The following is a 23,347-nucleotide window of genomic DNA, read 5'->3' as shown; positions in this document are numbered from 1 at the left end:
CCAAACATACCAAACTTGTCCACTCTACTCCTCTCAGATCAGAAATTATCTCTGAAACATTTATCAGAGAATCCACAATGCATTCCTATGAGAGGGCAGCCTCACAGCAGTGAGAAACAAAAATGGCTGTTTGTCACTACCAGGACATGCCCCACAGTTGAGGCACATTTCATACCTTTTACCTACAATGCACCCTGCCCATAGGACTGGCTTGGGCCTTCCGTAGGAGTGACTGATATGCAGTAAAAGGGGAGTCTCAGACGTGGCACCCATTTTATGTGCCACGTCACAGCTGCAGTAAACTGCGCGCGCCGGCCCTGCAATAGCAGAGGCCTGAGACCGATTTGAAAGGCTACTTTGGTGGGTGGCGCAATCAGCGCTGCAAGCCCACTAGTAGCATTTCATTTACTGGCCTTGGGTATCTGGGATACCGCTTTACAAGGGACTGACAGGTTAATTAAATTAGCCAAACGGGTGTAGACCAATCTTACCATGTTTACTATAGAGAGCACATGTCCTTTACACTGGACAGCAGTGATAAAGTGCCCAGAATCCTAAAACCACCAACACCATGTCAGAAAAATACCAGGAGGAAGGCAAAAAGTTCAGGGATGACCCTGCAAAAAAGGCCAAGTCTAACACAGTGTGGAAAGCATTTGGGAACACATACAGTAATATTGTGCAAACACTACAAATGGACGCCACACCTGTTTAGAAAAATAAATAATCTTTATCTAAACCAAAACGACAAAAAATCCAATATACAGTAATAAAAATATAACTTTCAAATGGTAGAAATAGTTCTGTTCAAAGCAAATTGTAGATGCAACAATTTTCACACAAAGTACCTTGGATGCATTGCGCACACAAAAAGGGTTGCAGGGAAGGTGATGCGTCAGTTCCTTACACGCAGGGAAGGTGATGCTTGGTTCCTTACTGCTGCGCAGGGGAGGTGATGTGTCTGTTCCTTACCGGAGAGGAGGTGATGCGTTGGTTTCTTACTGCGTCCCCCAACGATGCAACAGATCTGGCACCTCAATGCGATAAGAGACGATCCGTAATGATACCTTGGTTCTTGTAGCTGTACAGCAGGGCTTGCGTCTGAATCGGTGCAGTGATCTCGGACTTCGGAGATCGATGGACCTGATGCGGCGATTTCTCAAGCCGCGGGCAGGCGTTGCATCGGTTTCTTCAGCGATGCGTCAGAAACGGGTACGGACGTGTTGCGCTTCTCGTCATTGCGTTGCTTTTCTAGCTCCCACAGCCAGAAAACCTCCAGAGGCCTGAAACAACTACAGGCACCTCTTGGCAGGTCAGAACTTCCAGCAAGGAATTTCAGGGGAGCTGGAGGTGAAGTATTTGTGTCCCTGATACTTCAGAACAGGAGGCAAGCTCTTCTTCAAGCCCTGGAGATCTTCCTCAAGCAGGGGACACAGCACACAGCAAAGTCCTTTTCCCTTTCCTTGGCAGAAAGTAGCCTCTGCAGGCCAACCCCAGTCAGCAAACGGCACAGGAGCAGTATTCCTCCTCAGTTTCTCCAGCTCTTCTCTTTTTTTTTTTTTTTCTTCCTTGACAAAGGTTCCTCTTGATTCCTAGACCAGAAGTGATCTTAAAGTCTGTGATCTGAGCCCCTCTTTTTAAAAATACAACATCCTTTGTTCTCTGTGGCAGAGAAGCTCTTTGCCCAGCCAAAACCAGTTCTGTCCTCTCTGGTGCAGCTTCCTGGCAAGAGGTGGAGACAGCATTGTTCTTGGCAGACCAGGCCCATTCAGGTGTGTAAGAAATCTCCTCCCCCTACTCTCAGTGCAGCCAAGGTCTATTCCACCCAGCCCTGACTCCTCCTGTAAAGGCTGGACACACCTCACTCCCCAAGTGGCTGTCTGAACAGAATGCACATCCCCAGCCTCTGTCCCTCCAAAGCCTGACAGTCAATACACAACCTAGCAGAGACACGCTGGATGGTTGGGCAAGAAAATACCCACTTTCTAAAAGTGGTGTTTTTAAACCCAGAATGTAAAAATCACCTTCACTAAAAAATGCATATGAACATTCTGAGTTCAGGGATATCAAACTTTATTTTTCGGTCTTGTTCCCCTGGGCAGTAATACTCACAAGATGTTATGAGCAAACTCCCCATTCTATCCTACCGGGGCAGATAGCCTTACAATAGTGAAAAACGAAATTGGCAGTTTTTCACTATCGGGACATACCACAACAATCGGGCCATGTCCTACCTTTCACATACACTGCACCCTGCCCAAAGTGGTACCTTGGGCCTACTTTAGGGGTGATTAGCATGTAAGAAAGGGGAAGGGTTGGGCCTGGCAAGTGGGTGCACTTGCCAGGTCGACATGGCAGTACTAGACTGCACATAGGCGCCGCAATGTCAAGCCTGAGACCTTGTTGCAAGGCTGCTTGTGTAGGTGGCACAATCAGTGCTGCAAGCCTACTAGCAGCATTTGGTTTACAGGCCCTGGGCACACACAGTGCACTGTACTAGGGACTTAACAGTAAACCAAATAAACCAATCATGGAAACATCAATCCATAACAACTATTTACAAAGGGAGCACTTGCACTTTGGCACTGAACAGCAGTGGCAAAGTGCCCAAAGTATCTAGACCAGCAAAACAAAGTCCAACACACAGGAAAAACACAGGAGGTAAAGGTAAAAATACAGGGGAAACCCACGCCAATGATGCCAGGTCTAATAGTGTGTTTCATCTAACACTGCAGACCTATATACTCTGGGTGAGTTTCATCTCACACTGCTCACTGTTAACAAGTGCAAGGATAGCTGCAGGTAAAGTTAATGCAAACATATGTACCCTGGGTGAGTTTCATTGAACACTACTTGCTATTAAGGAATACAAGGAGCGCTAAAGGTAAAGCTAATGCAGACATATATACCCTGGGTGAGTTTCATTGAACACTACATGCTGTTAGAAATGGAAAGATCGCTGCAGACATATATACATATATATACCCTGGGTGAGTTTTAATGAATTCTACACGCTGTTAAGAAATGCAAGGATCGCTGCAGGTAAAGTTAATGCAGACATATATACCCTGGGTGAGTTTCATCAAACACTACACACTGTTAAGAAATGCAAGGATTACAGCAGGTAAAGTTAATGCAGCCATATGTTGGACCAGACCTATTTTGCCAGTTTATCCCCTTACTTTTTGCCTCCTATTTTTCTGACCCTCGTTTGTTGGCTTTAGGACTCTGTGCTCTTTACCATTACCAATCAGTCCTAAAGTGCATATGCTCTCTGCCTAAATTGTAATGGTTATCGGTTTAGCCATGGTTGACATATTTGCACTCTCCAGGGCCGGTAAATCAAATGCTACTAGTGGTGGCCCTCCAGCACAGGTTGTGCCACCCACCTGAGTACAATATATAACGAGGAGGAACAGGGGGCTATTTAAGACAGGTCCAGCATACGTAGCCCAGGCATCAATCTAAAAATACAAAGGTATGCTGTTCCTAAGAAGGCTGTCAATGATTATGGAGATGTATGAGTCAGGAGGAGATTCCTCCTTCAGGAAAGAGACCCTCACACATCCGGCAGACTAGCTGTCATATATCGTCAGCATGTGGCCCAGATGTCATGTTTCATCATAAGGTCTGCTCCGAATCGGGGCGCCGCTGTAATCCCCGATCGGCGACCTTAATGGCGCCTTTTAGTGGAGATCTTTATTCCATTCATTGCCGGTTGGTGAGTGCAGGTGAGGGCCCTACAGTGAAGTGCGTGTGAGACTAAGTGTGTTAAAAGTAAGTAGTGGAGATCCTAAATAACAAATTTTAATGAGGGAGGTCCCACTCTTAATTAAAAACAATAACATGCGTAATCTTCCAGTGAAGGTGTCTGAATTACGCTCTAGTGAATAGTGGTCAACATGTTTCTTGCATCGGTCAAATTGACCGCAATTCTTCAGGACCAAAAAGTTCACACACTTATTGGTAGTGGTAGCAACTAATACTTACCACTGATACAGCACCCTAATAAGTGGTTACTTTAAAATCTAAGATAATTACGCCTGTATAAAGAAAAGAAAACAGGGGGACAAACATACAAGTCACATAAACATATTTGCTACGAACAATCTTAAGTCAAATCGCCTTATTTACTGCACCCACAAAGTGTCATGCAGTGTTTGTGATGTGAGGGTAAATCGTATAACACAGAGTGGCAAACAAACTTATTAGTGGCTAAAGTAAAAAGTTACTTTTGTCTGGTATGCGCTGCTGCAGAATTGGTGTATATTTAGATATTGATACATAATAGATGTAAAAATAGAGAGAACCCTGATCGGTAAGTATAACTCACCCTGATGTTAAAGGCGTCAGGTTCCAGCGAGGAGGCGCTGAGCAATAACACTGAATAGTGCAGTGTTCTGTTGACACAAAACCCAGGATAAGGAGTGTATTTTCATGGATCTAATATGTGTATCGTTGACTTACACATTGCTGTCCTGAAATAGCAGTTATCCCGAGGTTATTTAACTGAACAATAATATTCAAGTCCCGCCCAAGGGGGAATCTAAGTCTCATTTGGATATCTTAAAGGTAGTGAGATATCAATCGAAATAATCGTTTTATCACGACTGGATTGTCATACCAACCGGGCTATTACCCTGTCCTCAGTAAAAGATAGTATGAAAGTAGACGGAGTCCGCGGTGCCCCAAAGATAGTGGTATTTACTCACGACAGTCCGCGATGTGGAATGCCTCAACTCCTACCCTTCGTCCGCGCCAGCTCGGTGGACAACACTGGTCACTGGCGGGGGGAATACAAAAGGGCCGGGAGCCAATCAGCGGTGTGAGCTCATCTGCAAACTCCCAGGAGGAATAGTGTGCGGGGTGTACTACCGCTGTGATAGGCTATAGTATATCCGGTGAAGTAGTAGTGAGTCATAGAGAATATGACGTCGACGTCCTATCAACGCTCGGGGACGTGAGTGTAAACCAATAGGTAATGGTTTTATTGGTCCCGTCTCGTGGCAACAGTCACTTAGCAACAGGATGACGTGACTGCAAAATCAACATTCAGGAAACCAGCTGTTCAAAGGTAATCTAAAGAGCGTTGTACTACTGCTGGTTCCACAAATATCGATAAAGTTAGTTACACGGGTTCAGGGATACGAGAAAAAACCAGCGTCACCTGCATAGCAACAATAATCTGGTAACGCGGTGACGTGATTAGGCAGTCTCAGCATTAGAGAATTAGATAATTCGCATGGAATCTAGGTAGCGTTATTATTCAACACGGTCCAAAAAATCTCAATAAAGTCATGGGCAATACGGATAAAGAAAGTATGTAAAAAAACATATAGATTCCTGTCATTTACAAAGTTAGCCGAGATAGTAAGAGCCCTGCTTACGGTCAGTCAATGACGATGGAGTCGCGGGTAATTAAGGTACAGAATAGGTGAGGAAACAGGCCAGAATCTACCTCCTGTGATCAATCAGTGATGCGTGCCCTGCTCCGGGTCTTCATTACCTGTGTGGTCAATCAGTGATGCGAGCCCTGCTCCGGGTCTTCATTACCAGTCAATGGTTAATGCTATGTGACCCATTGTTTAGTCCATCATCTGGTTTAGATATTCAGCAAACTTGCCCAAGGGATGTCTTCATTCAACCCTTCAAGGTGGGAGGATAATCTCATAACCCACCTCTGTTCAACAGAAAACAATTTAGCTTTGCTAATGTTCTTAAAGGATTGGAGGCCTGTCCAATGTAAAGAGTCAGGGGAATGTTTATTTTCAAAGAAATGTGTTGTCATTTTTGTGTTCACTTTGTTACACCGAAAATTGCTCCGGTGTTCAATGATTCTGGTTTTTACTGGTCTCGTGGTCATCCCTGTGTAGGGGAGATTGCAAGGGCATGAGATCAGATAGATGCAATTTTGGGTGTTGCAATTAGTGTGTGTTCTGCATTGCCAGGTGAACCCATTAGAAAATTCAATGTTTTTTGTAACTTTAGTGAGAGGGCATACTACCCATGAGCCGCAAGGGTAATGGCCCATTACAGGAGGAAGGTTCCATAGAGTGGCCTGCCTGATATTGTTAGATGGTTTTGGTCTCGTGTGTATAAGCCTGTCCTTCAAATTGGTGGTACGTTTAAAAGCAAACCGTGGGGTAGTCAATGAAAGTACCCCAGTATGGAGGATGTTCCAATGTTTCTTAATGATCCTTTTGAGTTGGGCCGAATTCGGCGTGTAAGTGGATACACATGTGAGGCAGTCATCAGTAATGCGTTCCCTTGGTTCTAGTAGCCCTTCCCTGTTGTTATTGCGGGCACGTTTGAATGACTTCTTAACATCATGGCTCTGATATCCCCGTTGCAGGAGATTAGTAGTCAGAATCGTAGGCCTGCCATTGCAGTGTCTGTAAGTTCAGATTTAAACTGCCATGTCGATCTGGCAAGTGCACCCACTTACCAGGCCCTAACCTTCCTTTTTACTACATGTAAGGCATCCCTATGGTAGGCCCTGGTACCCCCATGAGTAGGGTGCAGTGTATGTGAAAGGTAAGACATGTACTGGTGTGTTTTATATGTCCTGATAGTGAAATACAGCCAATTTCGTTTTTCATATTGCAAGGACTAGCTCTCCTAAAGGCCATAATTGGAGCTGCTTTGTAACATTTTTTAAAGTGTAACGTTCAATTGGAAACACCTAGAGATTTGGAGTTTGAGCTCTCTGAGCTCAGGATTTAAAAACACACCTTTTAGTAAAGATGGTCTTTAAACTATATGTTGATATGCCGCTTTTAGAAAACGGGCATTTTCCTTTTTAACCATCCTGTGCCTCTTCCTGTCTGTGGAATCAACATCTGGTTTAGACTGACTGGGGCACTTGTGCATTCACTCTTGATAGTAACGCAAAGGGAGTTGAGGTGTGCCCTGAATATCCTGACGGCCCATTACCAGGCTGATGGGCCTTCCTGAGCTAGAGTAATGGCAGGATCTGTCTCTGACATCTAATTATGGCTGTGCCTGGCCTCTCACAATGCTGTCTCCACCCCCTGGAGTGTGTCTGGAGCCAAGACAGGGTAATGCAAGAACTTGTGCACTGCAAAGGCTAACCTTTGGAGAATGCCTGCTCCAAAGGCCAAAAGGGGTGTAAGTAGTGGACCCAAAACCCCAGACTTAAAGAACACTTCTGGATCAAGAGGAGTCTCTGCCAAGGAGAAGAGCTGAAGAGCTGTACTCCCATTTGCTGTGTGTTGCTTTACTTGGTTGGCCTGCAGTTGCTGCTTCTGCTTTGGAGAGGAAAAGTACTGGACTTTGCTGTGTATCTTGCTTGTGAAGTTTCTCCAAGGGCTTGTGTGTTCTTGCCTCCTGTTAAGTCGAAGTGTGGAAGTGAGCCTTTTTAGGGGGTCACTGGTGCAGGGGTTCACCCTGATCTGTTCGCAGGTCCTTATACCAACACAATAGAGAATAGCACGAAGCTGGAATATCAAATAACAAGTTTATTAATTACTCATGAGTGGGGACTACATCAATACAACACCCTCCATGGACTACAGAAACCAAGGGTCTTATATACCATGTTTACAGCTGAGTAAGCATGGAGACTCAAAGGAGAGGTACAGGCATACACATGAATAGCTATTGACTAACATGGGCAGGCAAATATTACCTAGTCAGCAAAATGGGAGGGGAGATAGAACTGCTTACATCAATCGAAACAGCCTGACAGTTGCACTCTAAAACAGGTGCATTCTAGCAGCTACAGGCCTTTCTGAGCATACACAGTGCTCTGGCTCAGTACTGAAGGAGTTAACTACAATTGATGACTCCAGCAGAATATAAAGGCAAGCAACAGTGAAGACGAAAGAACCACATGGCTAACACATGGCTAACAAAAAAAGATGCCACAACCAAAATGGCTTCAGTTCATGCTAACAGAGATTATCTGCGATTTCCACATAAGGGCCATCAAATAATTCACCTGCAGCATCCCTGAACTCCACTGCTGGGACTTCTGACCTGCCAAGTGGTGCCAATTTAAGTTCTGGGCCCTTAGAGGTTGTTCCTGCTGCAAAAAGCGACAAAGCCTTCAAAATAGACTCTATGCCCTTCGAGTGCCTGTTTTCCTGATGCAGCACCGCTGTGCGGAAGAAGTTTCCACACACACTGTTGTGCGACCAAAGAAATAGATGCAGCGCCTGCCCACCTCTGGATAAAACCACCACAGCATGAGTTCAGCGCACCATGTCTCCGAAGTCCGAGACCCCTGCACTGACTTCGGCGCAGGCCCTCTTGTGTGGCTGAAAGAATCGACTCACCGCGAGACTGCTGCTGAAGAAATCAACACAACGCCTGTTTGCCACCGTCGCATCAACCTCCAGTGCTTCTGTATGTCCACACATAGCAACTGTGTGCCAAATATTCCACTGCATCACCCACAGATCAGAACATTCTTGGATTTTGACGCTTTGCTTCCCTTTACAATCCGGATTCGATGCAACACTTCTGTTGTGTGCAGCAGAACAGACGCATCTCCTCCCCAGGGACTCTGGAATCAACGCATCAATGTGGTTTCTGATGCTTCCCTCCTCTGCGGGTGTTTTTCTTTGTGGATTTTGACGCATTTAATGTACTTTGTTTAAAATCACAGCATTTAAAGATATTCTATTTTCCTAAACTGATGTGGTGTCCATTTGTAGTGTTTTCACTCTGTTACTAGGTATGTTATGTACAAACACTGTACACATTACCTCTGAGATAGGCCTGGCTGCTCGTGCCAAGGTACCAAGGGGGTGAGGAGGAGTTATCTTGGGTGTGTAATCCCCTTACCCTAACTAGAAGGACGGGTCCCTACGTGGACAGAGTATATACCACTGCCAACTAGAGACCTCCACTTCTAACACTCGGCACCACTCCACTCAACGCCTCTCTACTCTACACCACTCTACGCCAATGCACTCTACCACACACTGATCTACTATGCACCACTTCACTGTACGCTAATCTACTCTAAACCACTCTGCACCCCTGCACTCTGACACAACTCTACTCTGAAACAATCTATTCTACGCCACTGCACTCTATGCCACTGCAGTCTATCTTGCGTGCCTCTACTTTATGCTGCTGCACTCTACACCAGTTTACTCAAAGCCAATGCACTCTATGCCACTCACTCTACGCTACTCTCCTCTCCCCTGCACCACTGTACTGCATGACACTATACTCTACAACACTCTACTCTACTGCACTCTATGCCACTACAGTCTACTCTTCACCACTCAACTCTGCGCCACTCTACTGCATTCTACGCCAATGCACTCTTTGCCACTACACTCTGACACTCTACTCTGCATCACCGGCGATTGGACCTGTTGGGTGCGTTTGATGCAGTCTCACATACATTCCTGTTGTCTAGATTTATTGATCTTAAGTTTAAAAACAAGCTTTTAAATGGCTTTGTCAATTGTTTAGGGCTTGAACACAATCGGATGTTATGCCCCCTTTCCATTCCAGCACAACACCTTGAACATGCTGTTACCTCAGCGCTCGTCCCTGAGCCGCTTTTGAGTCCACGTAGCCTCACTGGGCTCCATAGCTTGAGATTTAGGCGTTGAGACTGTCCTACATAGACAACACTCAGAGCGTCATGATTATCCTCTCGAGCAATCCACCGGCATCAGCAACGTGATTCACCAACTGCATGTCTGAGGCGGCCAGATGGATGAGAGAGAACTGTCTGAATCTCACTACTGAGAAGACCAAAGTCCTCATCACAGGCACACCTTCCTTACCCTGTTATTGTACTTAGTGGCCCTCCTGTACTCAGTGCTAACCCTATTGCTGTCTGTTTGGCCAAAAATCTAGGTTTCTTCATTGACCAATATCTGACCTCGTTAAACAGATGTGCTCTGTTTCAGCATGCTTTGATGTCCCCAGTGCTTTAAGTGGGCAGGTACTGTCCAGTACTGAGTACCTGCACTTCTTTAATTTGAAGGGGGCGTGAGGGTACCTGCACTTCTTAGCACTGCTGCAATGCATGTAATGGAAGAGCACCAGCACTCTCCGGAGCAAACTGGCACTGTCGAGTGAGTACCTGCACTTCTGTATTTCCATTTAAAGCACTGGCTGTCCTTAGAACCTTAGGGAAACCTTTACTGTGCTCCTCTTGGCGATTAAAGAATTGTAGTTCAGGCATTTATTTAGGCCGGACTGGGCTACGAAAACTCCTTGTGTCTGGGCATCCCTGATTATCTTGCACAACAAATCTAACACAGCAGCACGCCTTATTCTAAATCTTCCTCCTAGAACATCAGTGATACCTTATAATTTCTCTGGCTGCTTGTCAAACAGTATATTTTAAAACTCATGTGCTTGATGTGTAGAGCAGTCTATGAAGCTGGACCCATTTACATTTGATAAAAGTTTCAAATACACTGCTCTCTCATAATCTTAATTCCTCAATTTTTACTGGTTGACACCCCCCAGTTTAAATGTTCCTGATCCAGGGGTACGCTTTGCATTGATGCACAGCTGTTCTCTGGAACAAACTTCCCTCCGAACTGAGGCAAGCTCGCAGTCCTCTCTTATTCAGAAGGAAACTGAAAACATGGATTTTCTTGATAATCTTTTGATGGCCCATTGTGGTAGGTAATGATGACCACAAATATGTGGACTATCACTATATACATGCAAGCTTAGTTATAGAACTTAGTCATAAAACGTTCTTGCCGTTCCTTACAGCGCCTGGATACCCTCAAGGGTGATTAGCCACGCTTTACAAATTCATATAACATAACATAGAATGTTGACTACGACTTAGAACCTAATAAACCCATCTTATCATCTGATGAAGCTGACCCTATCTACAGGACAGTCTTTTTGGGTGATAGCCACCCTCTACAAATCTATAACATTACTTAAGATGAGACTACAGCCTGGTTTCAGGAAGGAGCAAAACAATGCAGGTGTGATGCTAGAAGTTCCCATTATCCTTAGGGGTAAATTCTTTGAGGAAAAGCAGATCAAGTTCTCCAGGTGGACACTAATAACAAAAAGTCTTGAGGACAGTAACCTGTGATCACCACTTTAAGGAACAAAGTACTAAGAAACAAGTTTGCTTAGATTTCCACCAGTTGTGTCAGTTTGAAAGACTGAAGATGATGCAATACTGTAGAGTACATAATGCTACTAAAAAGACAAAGTTTAAAGCAGGAGGGTCCTAGGGAAATTTTAGAGACCTGCAAAGGATTATATCCCAATACATCCGACAAAAAACAATCCTTGGGTCTATTTGAAACGGAAGTGAAGATACTGTGTGGTGAAACACTGACAAAGCCACAAACTATAGCACACAGACCTGGCTGTGGGAAATTCCCTTTTCAGGACAAAATCCCTCTCACCAAAGGTGACATGCTTCATCATATGGGATTCTCCTCACGAAGGAAACCCCTAGTTCCTTTGTGGGCTACAACCTCCTCTCTGAGAGGGAGGAGCTCAGGGATGTTTTAAAACAGTGCACCAGCAGTTACAGGCTCTGTAGGGCGTGGAGTACCGACGGAGAGAGCGGTGCGCCCTTCCTGAGCTGTCGCCAGGTTGAGGTGGAGTCCCTTACCCAGCAGTAGCGGGTAGAGTTACCTTACGAAGCAAACGAACCATGAACATGTCTATTTCTTGTATTCTTTTTTGTTTATTCACTTGAGCACTTAAGCAGCAGCATCTACATAGGTCCTGACAAAAGCCTTGCCCAACGGAGGGGCGTCTCGGCTGAAACATGTTGACCACTACTTTCCACCATTGAAATGCGGTTTAAATCCATACCGCTGGTGCACTGTTTAGGTTTCGCCTGGCGTAGGCTGCGCGCATGCGCAGTCTCGCTGGCGAGATTTAATGAGATGTGGGTATTTTCTGTAAGGGGCATTAAGCCCCGCCCCTCTTTTCCATTGGCTGGTGTCATCGTTTATGCTAAACGGTGGCCAGCCATTGGAAAAGAGGTGTTGGTGACGTATTTGCTTGGCTTTCTGAGCCGTCCCATTTGGACGGCCTGGCCTGCTATGCGTTCGTCGCAAAAGGTTTCTTATCTTTATGGGGCCAAACACATGGCCCCATAAAGACAAGAAACCCATTAACCCCTTCCCTGCTCATGACGGAACCACTCCGTCATGAGCCACGGTTGCGCTGTGCTCATGACGGAGTGGTTCCGTCATGCTGCGGCCGTTGGCCGCCGCTCCGCCCACGCGGCGCTAATTCCCAGCCTGTGCGGGCGATTAGCGCAGTCGGCGGAGACGTGACGGAACCATTCCGTCATGAGCCCTGCTCAACCGTGGCTCGTGACGGAGCGGTTCCGTCACAAGCACAGCGCCACCACGCTGCCCCCAAACCCCCAGCGCCGCGGCGGAATTACTGCCGCGGCGAAAGGGTTAACAGGCGTGGCAAGGCCGTCCAAGTGGCTCGGCAGAAAAAGCCGAGCAAATACGTCATGGCGATCTGCTCCGCGCCCGCGGTCGACACCCGCTTCTGGACTGTATGGCCATTTGAACACCTTTACTACTACCCATATGGGACAATTTACTGGCGTTCTGATTACCCAGGACCCATTCTAACCCTTAGTTTCCCACACATCTGTTGCACCTGAGCTGATGAAGCATCACGCGCTTCGGTTCGCAACAGAGGATTGTTTTTCTTCCAGACCAGGTACTCGTACATAAAGCGAGCTAGAGTTTTTTTTAATCAAGGGAGACTGCCATGCCCCATAATGCTACGTAGATAAGGATGGGGTAGCAGATAACCGCCAAACATGGCGGCCGCAAACTGACGGAGCTCCCATGCAGGACTCAAATATCCTTTAATTAACTGATGAAACCTGGGGCCATCCACTTATAATCTGTCCCCCTGCCCATGCAGGACTCCAGCGACGATACGTAGCTGCAAGGGTGACCACGAAGAAACATACCCTGCGAAGAAACGAGACACGAAAAGACCGCGTCATACTGCGGACACTATGCGAAGCTGGTGGGCGTGGCCTTGCCTGAAGAGTTCGGCAGAGGTTTTGTACCGGCTGGCCCTGGGGTCCTACCCGCGTTGTCCGGGAGGGGGTCCCTCCCAAGATCACCAGCCTTCCTGTCGCTGCTGACGGAATAGGGCCGCGATCGACGGCGTCATTGGAGGGGCCCGCTGAGATCCAGGGCCTGTGCCCTGATTAGACTGGCGTCGCAAACCGACTGAGGCTGGCCCTGCCCAGAGGCCCTGTTGGAAGCGAGCTAGAGACAACCCAGAGCCCTATCATGGGCGTCCTCATGTCCCGGAGACCCCTCCCAAGCCCACTGGACGACGCTGTAACTGATGTTGGCCTCCGGTTGCTCGCTGGCGTTCCGCCGCGGCCTTGATGAGACTTGGAACATCGCCTCCACTGCCAATCACCGGAACACCCGACCCACGGCCTTCGCGGTGCTGCTGCAGTCTGCGGCCATGAACTCCGGTGGCCCTCCTGACGTGGCTGCCACGCAGCGCTGTTGCTGACTGTGGCCCCCGGCTGAATGCCAGTGATCCGTCGCGACCGGAGGAGCTACCTACAGTGGAGTGCATTGGAACACCCTACTCGAGGCCGATTGTTTTGTCTTACCGGCTTTACACTTTTAAGACCAAGGCGCTTCTTTCTGCTTGCCAACTAACTTTCTCTCTCCATCTCCAGAAATGCATATTCAGCTGTGTCACTGTTGTTTCCACTGGCTGGCCCTACTATCCCTCGTGCTAAATTCATCAGAGAATGGAGAGCGTGTATTTTCCTTCTTTATCAGCACCGAAGCCCCTACTAGATTCAATCTATTTACTTCTTAACTGATCATCCCACCCCTGCCAGAAATCTTGGAAATCTCTTTAACCCATTCATGACTCTTTCAGCACCATCATTCATAGCCACTGCAGCACATTAGATCTACCAAAGACCCGTCACAACATTCCATTCCACACTGGGCCAGCGTAGTGATCAACAGTCCGTAAACTAGACTCCTGCAATAGCCTACTGTGTTCTGCAGTACAGGAACACTGTCGCACATGAGGTGGGTATATGAAAAATCCAGAGACTGCTGTCCCCAGACCTTGTGGAATTGGGACAAGAATCCTTGTTTCTGTTGTGTTCCATTGTCTCTCCTATTATTCATGATCCCTCACACATACAGGCTTCTTGCCCCCGTCCTGTCACTGTTTCACCCCTTTCTCTCCTCTTGCGACCCTCTCTTCATTCGCTCCCCATTTCAGACTGCTCTTATTATCCCATTATATAACTGTTTTGTCCCCATTCTTCTTTGCCCACTCCCTTCCCCACTTTCTTCCCCTTCCTTCATCGTTGTCTTCCTCTCTCCTTGTCTCTCTTTCCCTATTACCTCCCCACTTGTTGTTTCTCTATCTGCCTGCAGTGTTGACCATTTCACATTTTTGAACAGAGGACACTCGAACACGAGACATTATACTCAGACTAGTGCCATGTTCCCACATTTTTAACTAGGGTAGCAGGCCCCCAGAATAAAATTAATTCCTACCAGGCACTCCATACCCTATTTTAAATCACCACCATACATCTACACTATCCGGGCCCCACACCCGCACTTCACCATACGGCAGTTGGAAAGAAGATCAACGACAAAGTGCCCCTTTTTAAGGGAGCCCGTTGGGTATTGCACCGCCGACCCGACGAGGAGCAGCCCATATGATGAAGCATGACACCCGCTAGGGTGTGTGAGGGCACCACAATCCAACAAATGGATTTCCAATTACAGACACTATGTGGATTTAGTTGGATCCAACCTTCTCTTTAACTCTCATATATTTCACTGTCAAGGAACAGCATTAATCCTATTTCCTTATCATTATAACTGGGGCCATCGTTTTTGCTGGACCTCCCACTCCCCCCCCCCCCCTTCTTCTTGGAGTGGAAATAGCCCCCTGTCCCTCCTTTTTGTATTTCATGCCAGATTAATACCAAGACATTGCAGATATTGTGAATGACCCACCACGCTGGTTTGTCATTGTGAAGCGCTGAAAACACACCGAGACGGGAAGAATTCCGACCTAACTGTGACTTTCCGGGAACAAGTGGTACACCATGGGAACCCTACAACTTGGTGAGACATCCACCTAAACCGCAGCCATGCCATCGATGGGTCTAAGAATCCGCACACATCATCACCAACATCTAAAGCGCTGACAACACACTGACACAGATGAGATGCTTCAAGGAAGTTGTATTCTTCTTCAGAGACCTATTGCAGGAAAGCTTCCTGGCTAGAGCGAGCGATCGCATTCAACTGCCTCAGGCAGAATACAGCCATCAAAGCTTCAGCACCAGCCATTCCACATTCCATAAAATCAAATTACAGGAAAATAGAACTGGAACGAAAGTGATGTGAAATATTTCAGCAACACTTGGACCTGGCAGTTACCACCGTCATCCAACGTGAAAGAGGAAGTGTACACAATACTCCCCCCGGCACCCCAAGCCCTGGGACAATGGTGGAAACACGGAATACGAGGATCTCAGGAGATTCTATTAAGAGATCGAGTGGTGAACGACAATAGCAATGCAAATGGATGTCCATAGTGATGTTTGAGGCTGGACAGGTGGACACTACATAAGGCACACTAGACCAGACAGGGGAGCCTGCACCAGACTCTCATTTGGGAAGTTGATGGCCTGAACCCAGCGATTGCAGCCTCCAAGAAGAAAAAAGACCAGTCTGTGAAAGAACTACTCCTGGCTTAGGGAGAAGGGAAGAAAGGCAATGTATCCCAAAGTTCAGGTAGGTCATCTTTAGAACATAGTACCATTCACCAACACCACACCAGACCCGCAGAGGGACTACAGTATCTCAAGGAAAGGACTTGGCGCCAAATGTACTAAACAGAGTTCACTTTCATCATGAGAAAGAGGAGAACATGGCCAAGGTTCGCAACCAAGCAAAGATCACATTCAAGGGATACGAAGAGCAACTGTTCCACAATCTTCTAGAGGCTACGGGGTGGGGGGGACTCAAGCAAGCTACAGACTTCCTTCGACCACAGGAAATCCCATTTCATCGGGGCCACCTCTTTAATTTAAGTTTTACTTGTGAAGGAAAGAAACATGCGCTACTCATGTTTCGAGAGGCACCTGAAACACTCTGAAGAAAGTACACAAATTGGGAATATTCCCTCCAGAAGAAGGCAGAAGGGCCAGAAGACCACAGTGGCAGACGGTGAGACAGTCGCAACAACGAAAGGGCCCTTCAGCCACAGACCTAGAGAAAGACAAATCTTAAGCACTACAATTCATGAAAAAAATAAGTGAACATGAGGAGACAATACGAAAGAAGAGCGACTGCTCTCCCCTGCAGTAGGCATCTGACCAGACGCCTGGCAAGTATTCTAATTGGTTGTATTCCTTTCTTGGGCAAGTGAAGACTCAAGTCTGGTGCAAGCTGATGGGCAGATATATAGAGGGTGCATTTGCATTATTTAGCTGTTAGTGGAGGAGTATAAATGAGGTAAGAATGGTTTCCAATTTAGAGCCAATCGTGGTATCTGGAGATTGATAAGGTTTTCTCCTTGGTCACGGCGACTAGGGGGAGTAGAGTAAAACGCAGTAGAGCTTCGTCCCAGTCATCGTGGTGAAAAGAGTTAGCTGGGCTATAAAGGGCCTAAACTCCCCTGTGTTTGGCTCCAGTCAGTCACTTGAGGGAAATTGTGGGGAAATTGTCGCCTACTGAGGATGCACACACTGAAGAGAGGTCTGGGTAGAATTAAATCAGAGGTTCTTCATCTAATATTTTTCTTCAGTTCCAAACAGGACAGGAGAGGTGCCATCTTGATCTAATGATGTGCACCAGTACTGGTTAAAAAGCTACTAGGAGACACAGCTTATAGAGAGCTCTGTGTGGTCCTAGAGATTTAAGATTGTGCGATCACAAAAGCTTTTGCCCACGCCCTTAAAAAAGTCGGAAGGAATTCCTCAAGGGGATGGTAGCAGATATTCTGATGGAATGGGTGATAATCTTTGAGGAGACTTTTTTTTTTTTACTGAGTTTTATATAGCACTAACTAGACTCGAGACATCTGGTATCAGAGCGCTTTACATGAGCACCAGTTTTGTTACAGATGGGCACATTCATTTTTGTAAGACGCTGGGAGTTTAAGTGATTTTCCCAGAATCACAGGATGTGAGCGTCATTGCCGAGACTCTAACCCGGTTCCCCAAGCTTCGAGGTCGACCGCTCTAGTGGTAAGGCTACATCCTCTGTGTACAGTGCTATGGACTGATCAGCCCTAAGAAATAGCAGCAACTGCAAACATTTAGAGACTGATTACCCACTATGGGCTTGATGTCAATCTCTCATCCCAAAGAGAAAAACTACACCTATTACTGCAAGGCACACCGGACATATGCCTGACCAGATCATTTCTTAATACAGGAGGGACTGTGACAATGCCACAGACTCCTCCATATGACACATATAATGTTGGGCCATCCCATGATCACACGCTCGTTGCAGTACATAATCTGTATGATGCCGCCTTAAAATAAGAGGCTATTTCTGATTTTATGGCAGACAATGATAAGAAAAACAGACCTATATTTATGTTGTAGAAATGCTAAAAGCAGCCATGAGAAGCATAAGTTGATTTATTGAAGTAGCCTGTTTCAAATAAATAAGAGCAGAAAAGAGGGTGGACCTAGACTCCAAATTGCGGGCCCTAGTTGCATCGCATAAGCACACCCTTTCCTCTAGAACGTGGAAAGGTAAAAAAAAAAAAAAAGCTGGGACGGGGCCTTAAATTAGACGAAGTGGACAGTGCCCTGTGCCGTACCAAACAGAGATACTGTGTGGTAGAACACAAACTTGGCAAGCTTTTGGCATGCCAGTAGAGGGCGCAAATTTTGGCAGGAGGAGTAATAAATATTAAAAACTCTGTCAGTACCATGGTGAATACCAACAAAGACATTGCTGTCCGCTTCGCCTTTTCTATTACAAAGACCTAGCTCCAACTTAAGTGGTGGAAAGCTGTTTAGGGCAGCACTCTGCCACCAAACTGGCGGCATATCAAGTGGAGGCTCTTGACACCCTCAGGACGTTTGTGGGGATTATTGTGGGATCAAACTGCTAAACCAAGGTTAAGCCCTGGGCCCAAAGGGTAGCTGTGTGTTTTTTTTTTTACTTTTTATTTAAAAGAACCTTGGTGCACTGTAGCATTAATATTGAAATGTCTCTTCAGTTCCTTTGGAGTCAGGGCAGCCTTTAGGACTCCATGACGGAGACCACAAATACAGACATCCCCAAACTGGGGATAGACTCGGCACAGTGGGGTTCCTTTCATTTCATCTCTCTGATAAACTTGGAGGCAAAGTTTTCAGCGGCATCTTGGCAGAGCGGATAACTCCACCGAATTCTTAGCTGATAGATTCCGACCAGTCTGGGTATATACTATGACGATAATGAAGAAACAATACATAGAAGATTCTGCACAAGTAGAGGATGTGCAAAGGACGCATAAGTGCACCATCCACTTGTCATTGAATTCTGAAAAGGCATTTGACCATGTCAGCTGGTGTTATATAACTTCTATGCAGGTGGCTGTCTGGCACATGGGAATAAGACCGCGCTTCCCTCCTTGGCCCCAAGCAAGTTATCAATACCCCAGAGTGAGTATCAAGGTAAATTGAATAGGCCAATTTTTGGATTGCCAGCGGCATATGGAAGGGGAGCTTCTCTCACCCTTGCTGCTTGCCCTTACACTGGAGACATTTGCTAACCATCTGTCATCAGTGGAGACATGCAGGCTGTTCAGAATAGCGAAAGATTAATTTAAAGTGACACTATTTACAGATGTGATCAAATCCATTGCACTCAGTCCCAGCCCTCATGATTGAGCTACAGAAGTACCATGAGATATTGGGTTTTAAGATAAATGTAGCTAAATCAGAAGCCCTAGCTCTGCTAGAGACCTACTGGAATCCTTAGAATGAGATATTGAAGAGGGGCCACGGAGAACACCTTCTTTCTAATCTCTGTAAGCTGATCATCTCAAGCCATCCCACACCCAAGACTGCTGCCAGAAGAGTTGGGAGAAGAGCTAAGATCGGACTATGGCAGATCGAGAATAGGGAAGAACCTCTCGGTACAGTCAAGGCGCTCCGCCATGTAGGAGGCAAGAAAATGCTGTGTAAGATACCACTGTATTGGTACTGCACAGTGACAAAGTTACAAGAGTGGGCTAAAAATAAATGACAGATGCTGGGACGGGGTGAGGGGGATGCATCTGTGGTGCCGAAGGGATGTAAGTACACAAGCTGTGGAGAGGCTCAAGCTCCAAAGGCTGTTCGGAGAAGGTCCCTCAAGCGAATACAGTCACGTTCAAACTCAAGATCCCAAGGAAGCCAGAGCTGGTACTTTTAGGCCTCCCAGATTCAAGACAGAAGATGCTGAGGTCCCTTTGAGGGAAACAAGTGGTGACGGCTTTGATGGTGCTCCAGATGACCATGATGAGGTATGGAAAAGGGATCACCCCCACGTGGCATGAATGGGTGCAGATGTACACTATGGGATTGCCTTGTGATGGAGAAGATGACCATGACCCTAGAAGGTACACCCAGCTACAATGAGTCTGAATGGGCCCCTTTCCTTTTGTCGGTCTTGGGAGATTTTAGAGAGTTGATATGCCCTAAGTAGCTTGGGGCCCTGTGCCTCTTGTCCTAGAGAACCCTTAAAGTCACGAGACGACACTTCATGCCAGCGCATTGTGAGGAAGTAATTGTACACTCTACGGAATACACCCAAGAGGTATTATGGTGATCAAATAGATCTCAGGTGGCCAGGTTTGCCTAGATTTGCCCTCCACCTGGTCTGCAGACGCTCTCTGGTCTGTAAAGGGTCGGGGATCTCGGGGAGAGGGTTGAAGGGGAGAGTTTGGGGATGATTGATTAGTCCATGGATGGATAGTGGTTTCTTTGGTGTCCGGTGGATGCAGATGACAGTATGCGTTATATACTCTTCAATAAAATGTATTAATCCTCTGTGTGTGAGAGCAAAATGCTGCTTATTGTCACTAGGAATTAAACTGTGCAGTTTTATTTTGATAAAATTATTCTTTCTGTAGGCTACACATTTGGGCTTTAGGATAACTGGTATGTGAAACACAAACGTACAAGTTTTATTTTTATTTTTTTGCTTTTACTTAAATGTTTAATGATGCTGTTTCTATGAAGTTAGACCCCCAGCTAACTTATTCTTGCCAATCTTGTATTGTTGCTCAACTTTCTCTTTACATCTGGCTTTGCGTTTACAGCAGGGTCCCTGAAAATGACCTGATTGCCAAGTTTTATTAAAGGGATTATCATTGACGTGAGTGGTTGGCATCATGTAGTTTATCTGCAAACCTTCAATTGCCACCTTGATTTATTATTGGCAGAGCACAGGTTCTGAAGACCATCTAATGCCTTTAGCAGATAATTGCAAACATTGCTAATACATTTTCGACTGGCACACAGCTTCTAGAGGCTGGTCTTTTGGGCATCTTGAGAAGAGGTCCTGCCAATTTGCTGAATGTACAGCCATTCTATGCTGGTTCCTCTTTCTTAGAAAAGCCTGATGAGTTCTCTTTCCCTTGTGGCTAGACTTACAGGCAAGAATACCATTTCTTCTGCATGATCGATCAGGAAGATGATATGCCACTCCATACTACAAAGATAGACTAGCTCGCCAGGCTTTTCTTGCAAGGAGGGTCCCAGCATGTCAAGTTCACACTGAGACCAGCAGCACTGAGGCCAGTAGTAATGATGTTTAAACACAAAAGGGCCTTTTTGTTTGCCCTGGAGGAAGAAAGCCTTACATTTCCAATATGCTGAGCTCTTGAAACCAGTGGGTTTTGTAAAGAGCAGAAGTAAATTAAGCTTTCCTCCCCAAATACCAGCGTAATGTGCAGTGGCTCTGTTCATCTGTGGCGTCTAGGGCGCTGACCTCTTGAGCAGTTGTGTACCTTCCATTGGGACTAGAAGAGGAAGGGTGCACGCCTGTTATTTGGGATGGAGATTGAATGGTGCCTTTGGAGTCTGAGGCTATTAACAACATCCAGAGAGATGCTAGACTCAAGATGGCTCCCCTTACTCTTTTCAGACGTGCGAAAGGAGTCTTGCTGGGGTCACTGTTTCTGAAAGATTCATTCGTCTCCTCCAGACCAGCAGTCACTTGAATAACCTAAAAAGACATTACGTTTCTTATCTGTTACATTAGTCACATGATTTCGTCCTTTTTAAATGTCTCCATGTCATCTGTTGCACATCTCCATTTGTATGAAAGGTATTTAGTGGTTTTCTTTTGCTTTGAGTTTTACACCTGGCTTAATAAATACTGCTTGTACCATTTATTCATGCAAAGCCCTTTGGACGTCTAAGAAAAGTACCCCAGTTGAGTAGTTAAACAAGATAGATCCGGATAACGTCCTTGGGGGGATGAGTGCAGCTCCTGCACCATGCTAATCTGGCATCTGGGCGCTGTATTGTTGCACAGCTGTAAAGAAACTGTCTTCTCTTCGCAGATGCCACTTGAGCATCGGTTTTTATTGTAACACATCTTTGTGCATATAAATATTCGTGCAATGCGCTGCCGAACTATAACCAGTATTCCCATTGTGCCATTACAAAGATTTATTGGCTAGTGACCCATTGTAAACAAAAGACATTGAACAATAGTTTGATAGCCTAGCAGATGTGTGAACCGAAAAGACTGTGTGTAGCAGGCATGGTTTTATCCACTGTTGCAACATGTTGAGCAGGTTTGTTTCACTACTTTCAAAGACCTGTATTACAAGTCCGATTGTCAACAGATGCAGGCATGTATGCCCCCTTCCATCCAATCACATTTTCATTTGTTCTTGGGATTGGCCGGAAACTGGTGCATTCCATGAGAAAACCTCAGACAGTTCTGTGTTTTTAGGCTGTAGAACTTTGCATTCTTAGACTTATAACGTTGCTCTTCATGGCATGAGTTTAAAGAACCCCAGCCTGCAAAAGGTTTGACAAGCCAGGGTTGTTTAACCGCGTCGCCATGGCTTCAGGACACTTGGGACCTGCTTTGTTTACTAGTTAGTCTGCATTTTGTCAGTATGCGTTGGTGCCTGTATGTCTTTATCTGCATTCATATGGGTGACCGTAGGAGTTTGGTCTCTGTTTGGGTGCTTAGTTCTGTCTGTGCATGGGCTCCTGTATGTCTTCTGTACATGCGTTGGTGCCTGTATGTCTTTATCTGCATTCATATGGGTGACCGTAGGAGTTTGGTCTCTGTTTGGGTGCTTAGTTCTGTCTGTGCATGGGCTCCTGTATGTCTTCTGTACATGCGTTGGTGCCTGTATGTCATTTTCTGCATTCATATGGGTGACCGTAGGAGTTTGGTCTCTGTTTGGGTGCTTAGTTCTGTCTGTGCATGGGCTCCTGTATGTCTTCTGTACATGCGTTGGTGCCTGTATGTCATTTTCTGCATTCATATGGGTGACCGTAGGAGTTTGGTCTCTGTTTGGGTGCTTAGTTCTGTCTGTGCATGGGCTCCTGTATGTCTTCCGTACATGCGTTGGTGCCTGGATGTCTTTATCTGCATTCATAGGTGACTGTAGGAGTTTGGTCTCTTTGTTTGGGTGCTTTGTTTTGTCTGAGCATGGGCTCCTGTATGTCTTTTGTACATGTGTTCGGTCCCTGTGATTGCTGGTAACTCTTTTGCTCTGCATGTACATTTGTGGTGTGGGTTGCTCTGGTGTGCACGTACTGTACAGAGGTCGATCGTGTGTGCCTGGTCTGTGCTGGATTCTTGAGTCGATTCTCTTGAGTGAAGTGAACGCCTTATTCTTGCTTGCTTTGCTTCGGTCTGGTAAGCCTCATCTGCTACCTGGTTGTGCTTAGAAAACTTTTGGATTGGCTCTTTTAAAATTCCCCTTTCTCTTTCTTTACACCAGCAACGTTCCTCTGCACTTTCTGCAAGACCGAAGTGGAGGAAGATGAGTCCGCCATGCCCAAGAAGGACGCAAGGACCCTCGTGGCGCGGTTCAACGACCAGATCGAGCCCATTTATGCACTTCTCCGAGACACCGAGGACATCAACTTGGCCTATGAAATCCTGGAGCCGGAGCCCACCGAGATCCCTGCTCTCAGACAAAGGTGTGTGCCCTGCTTGCAGCACATGTGTGCGCATCCGTCTTGTGCAGTTCTAGTGCCTCGAGCAGATCTTGGAAGCACTACACCACCAGACGCAGTCGTAAGCGTTTTCCTGTCTGGTGAATGGGCAGAGGAATGTTTACCACTGTGGCACCAGTGCCCACTGAGATCCCTGCACTCAGACATAGGTGTGTGCCCTCCCTA

The 23,347-nt window shown here is 46.3% G+C and overlaps 1 protein-coding gene across 2 annotated transcripts in view; it reads left to right on the top strand.

Annotated features, from left to right (window-relative positions):
- The window catches only part of GTF2E1 (general transcription factor IIE subunit 1), a 265,820-nt gene that overhangs the window by 204,595 nt on the left and 37,878 nt on the right, over positions 1-23,347 (top strand). For both annotated transcript variants that reach the window (XM_085621041.1, XM_085621042.1), the window contains exon 3: positions 22,945-23,146. In XM_085621041.1, the coding sequence (XP_085477167.1) occupies positions 22,945-23,146 (202 nt within the window). The remainder of the gene's footprint in view (positions 1-22,944; positions 23,147-23,347) is intronic.

The sequence above is a fragment of the Triturus cristatus genome, chromosome 8 (genome assembly GCF_964204655.1).
Source record: "Triturus cristatus chromosome 8, aTriCri1.1, whole genome shotgun sequence".
Classification (NCBI taxonomy): domain Eukaryota; kingdom Metazoa; phylum Chordata; class Amphibia; order Caudata; family Salamandridae; genus Triturus; species Triturus cristatus.
This window is presented reverse-complemented; position numbering and strand designations above follow the sequence as displayed.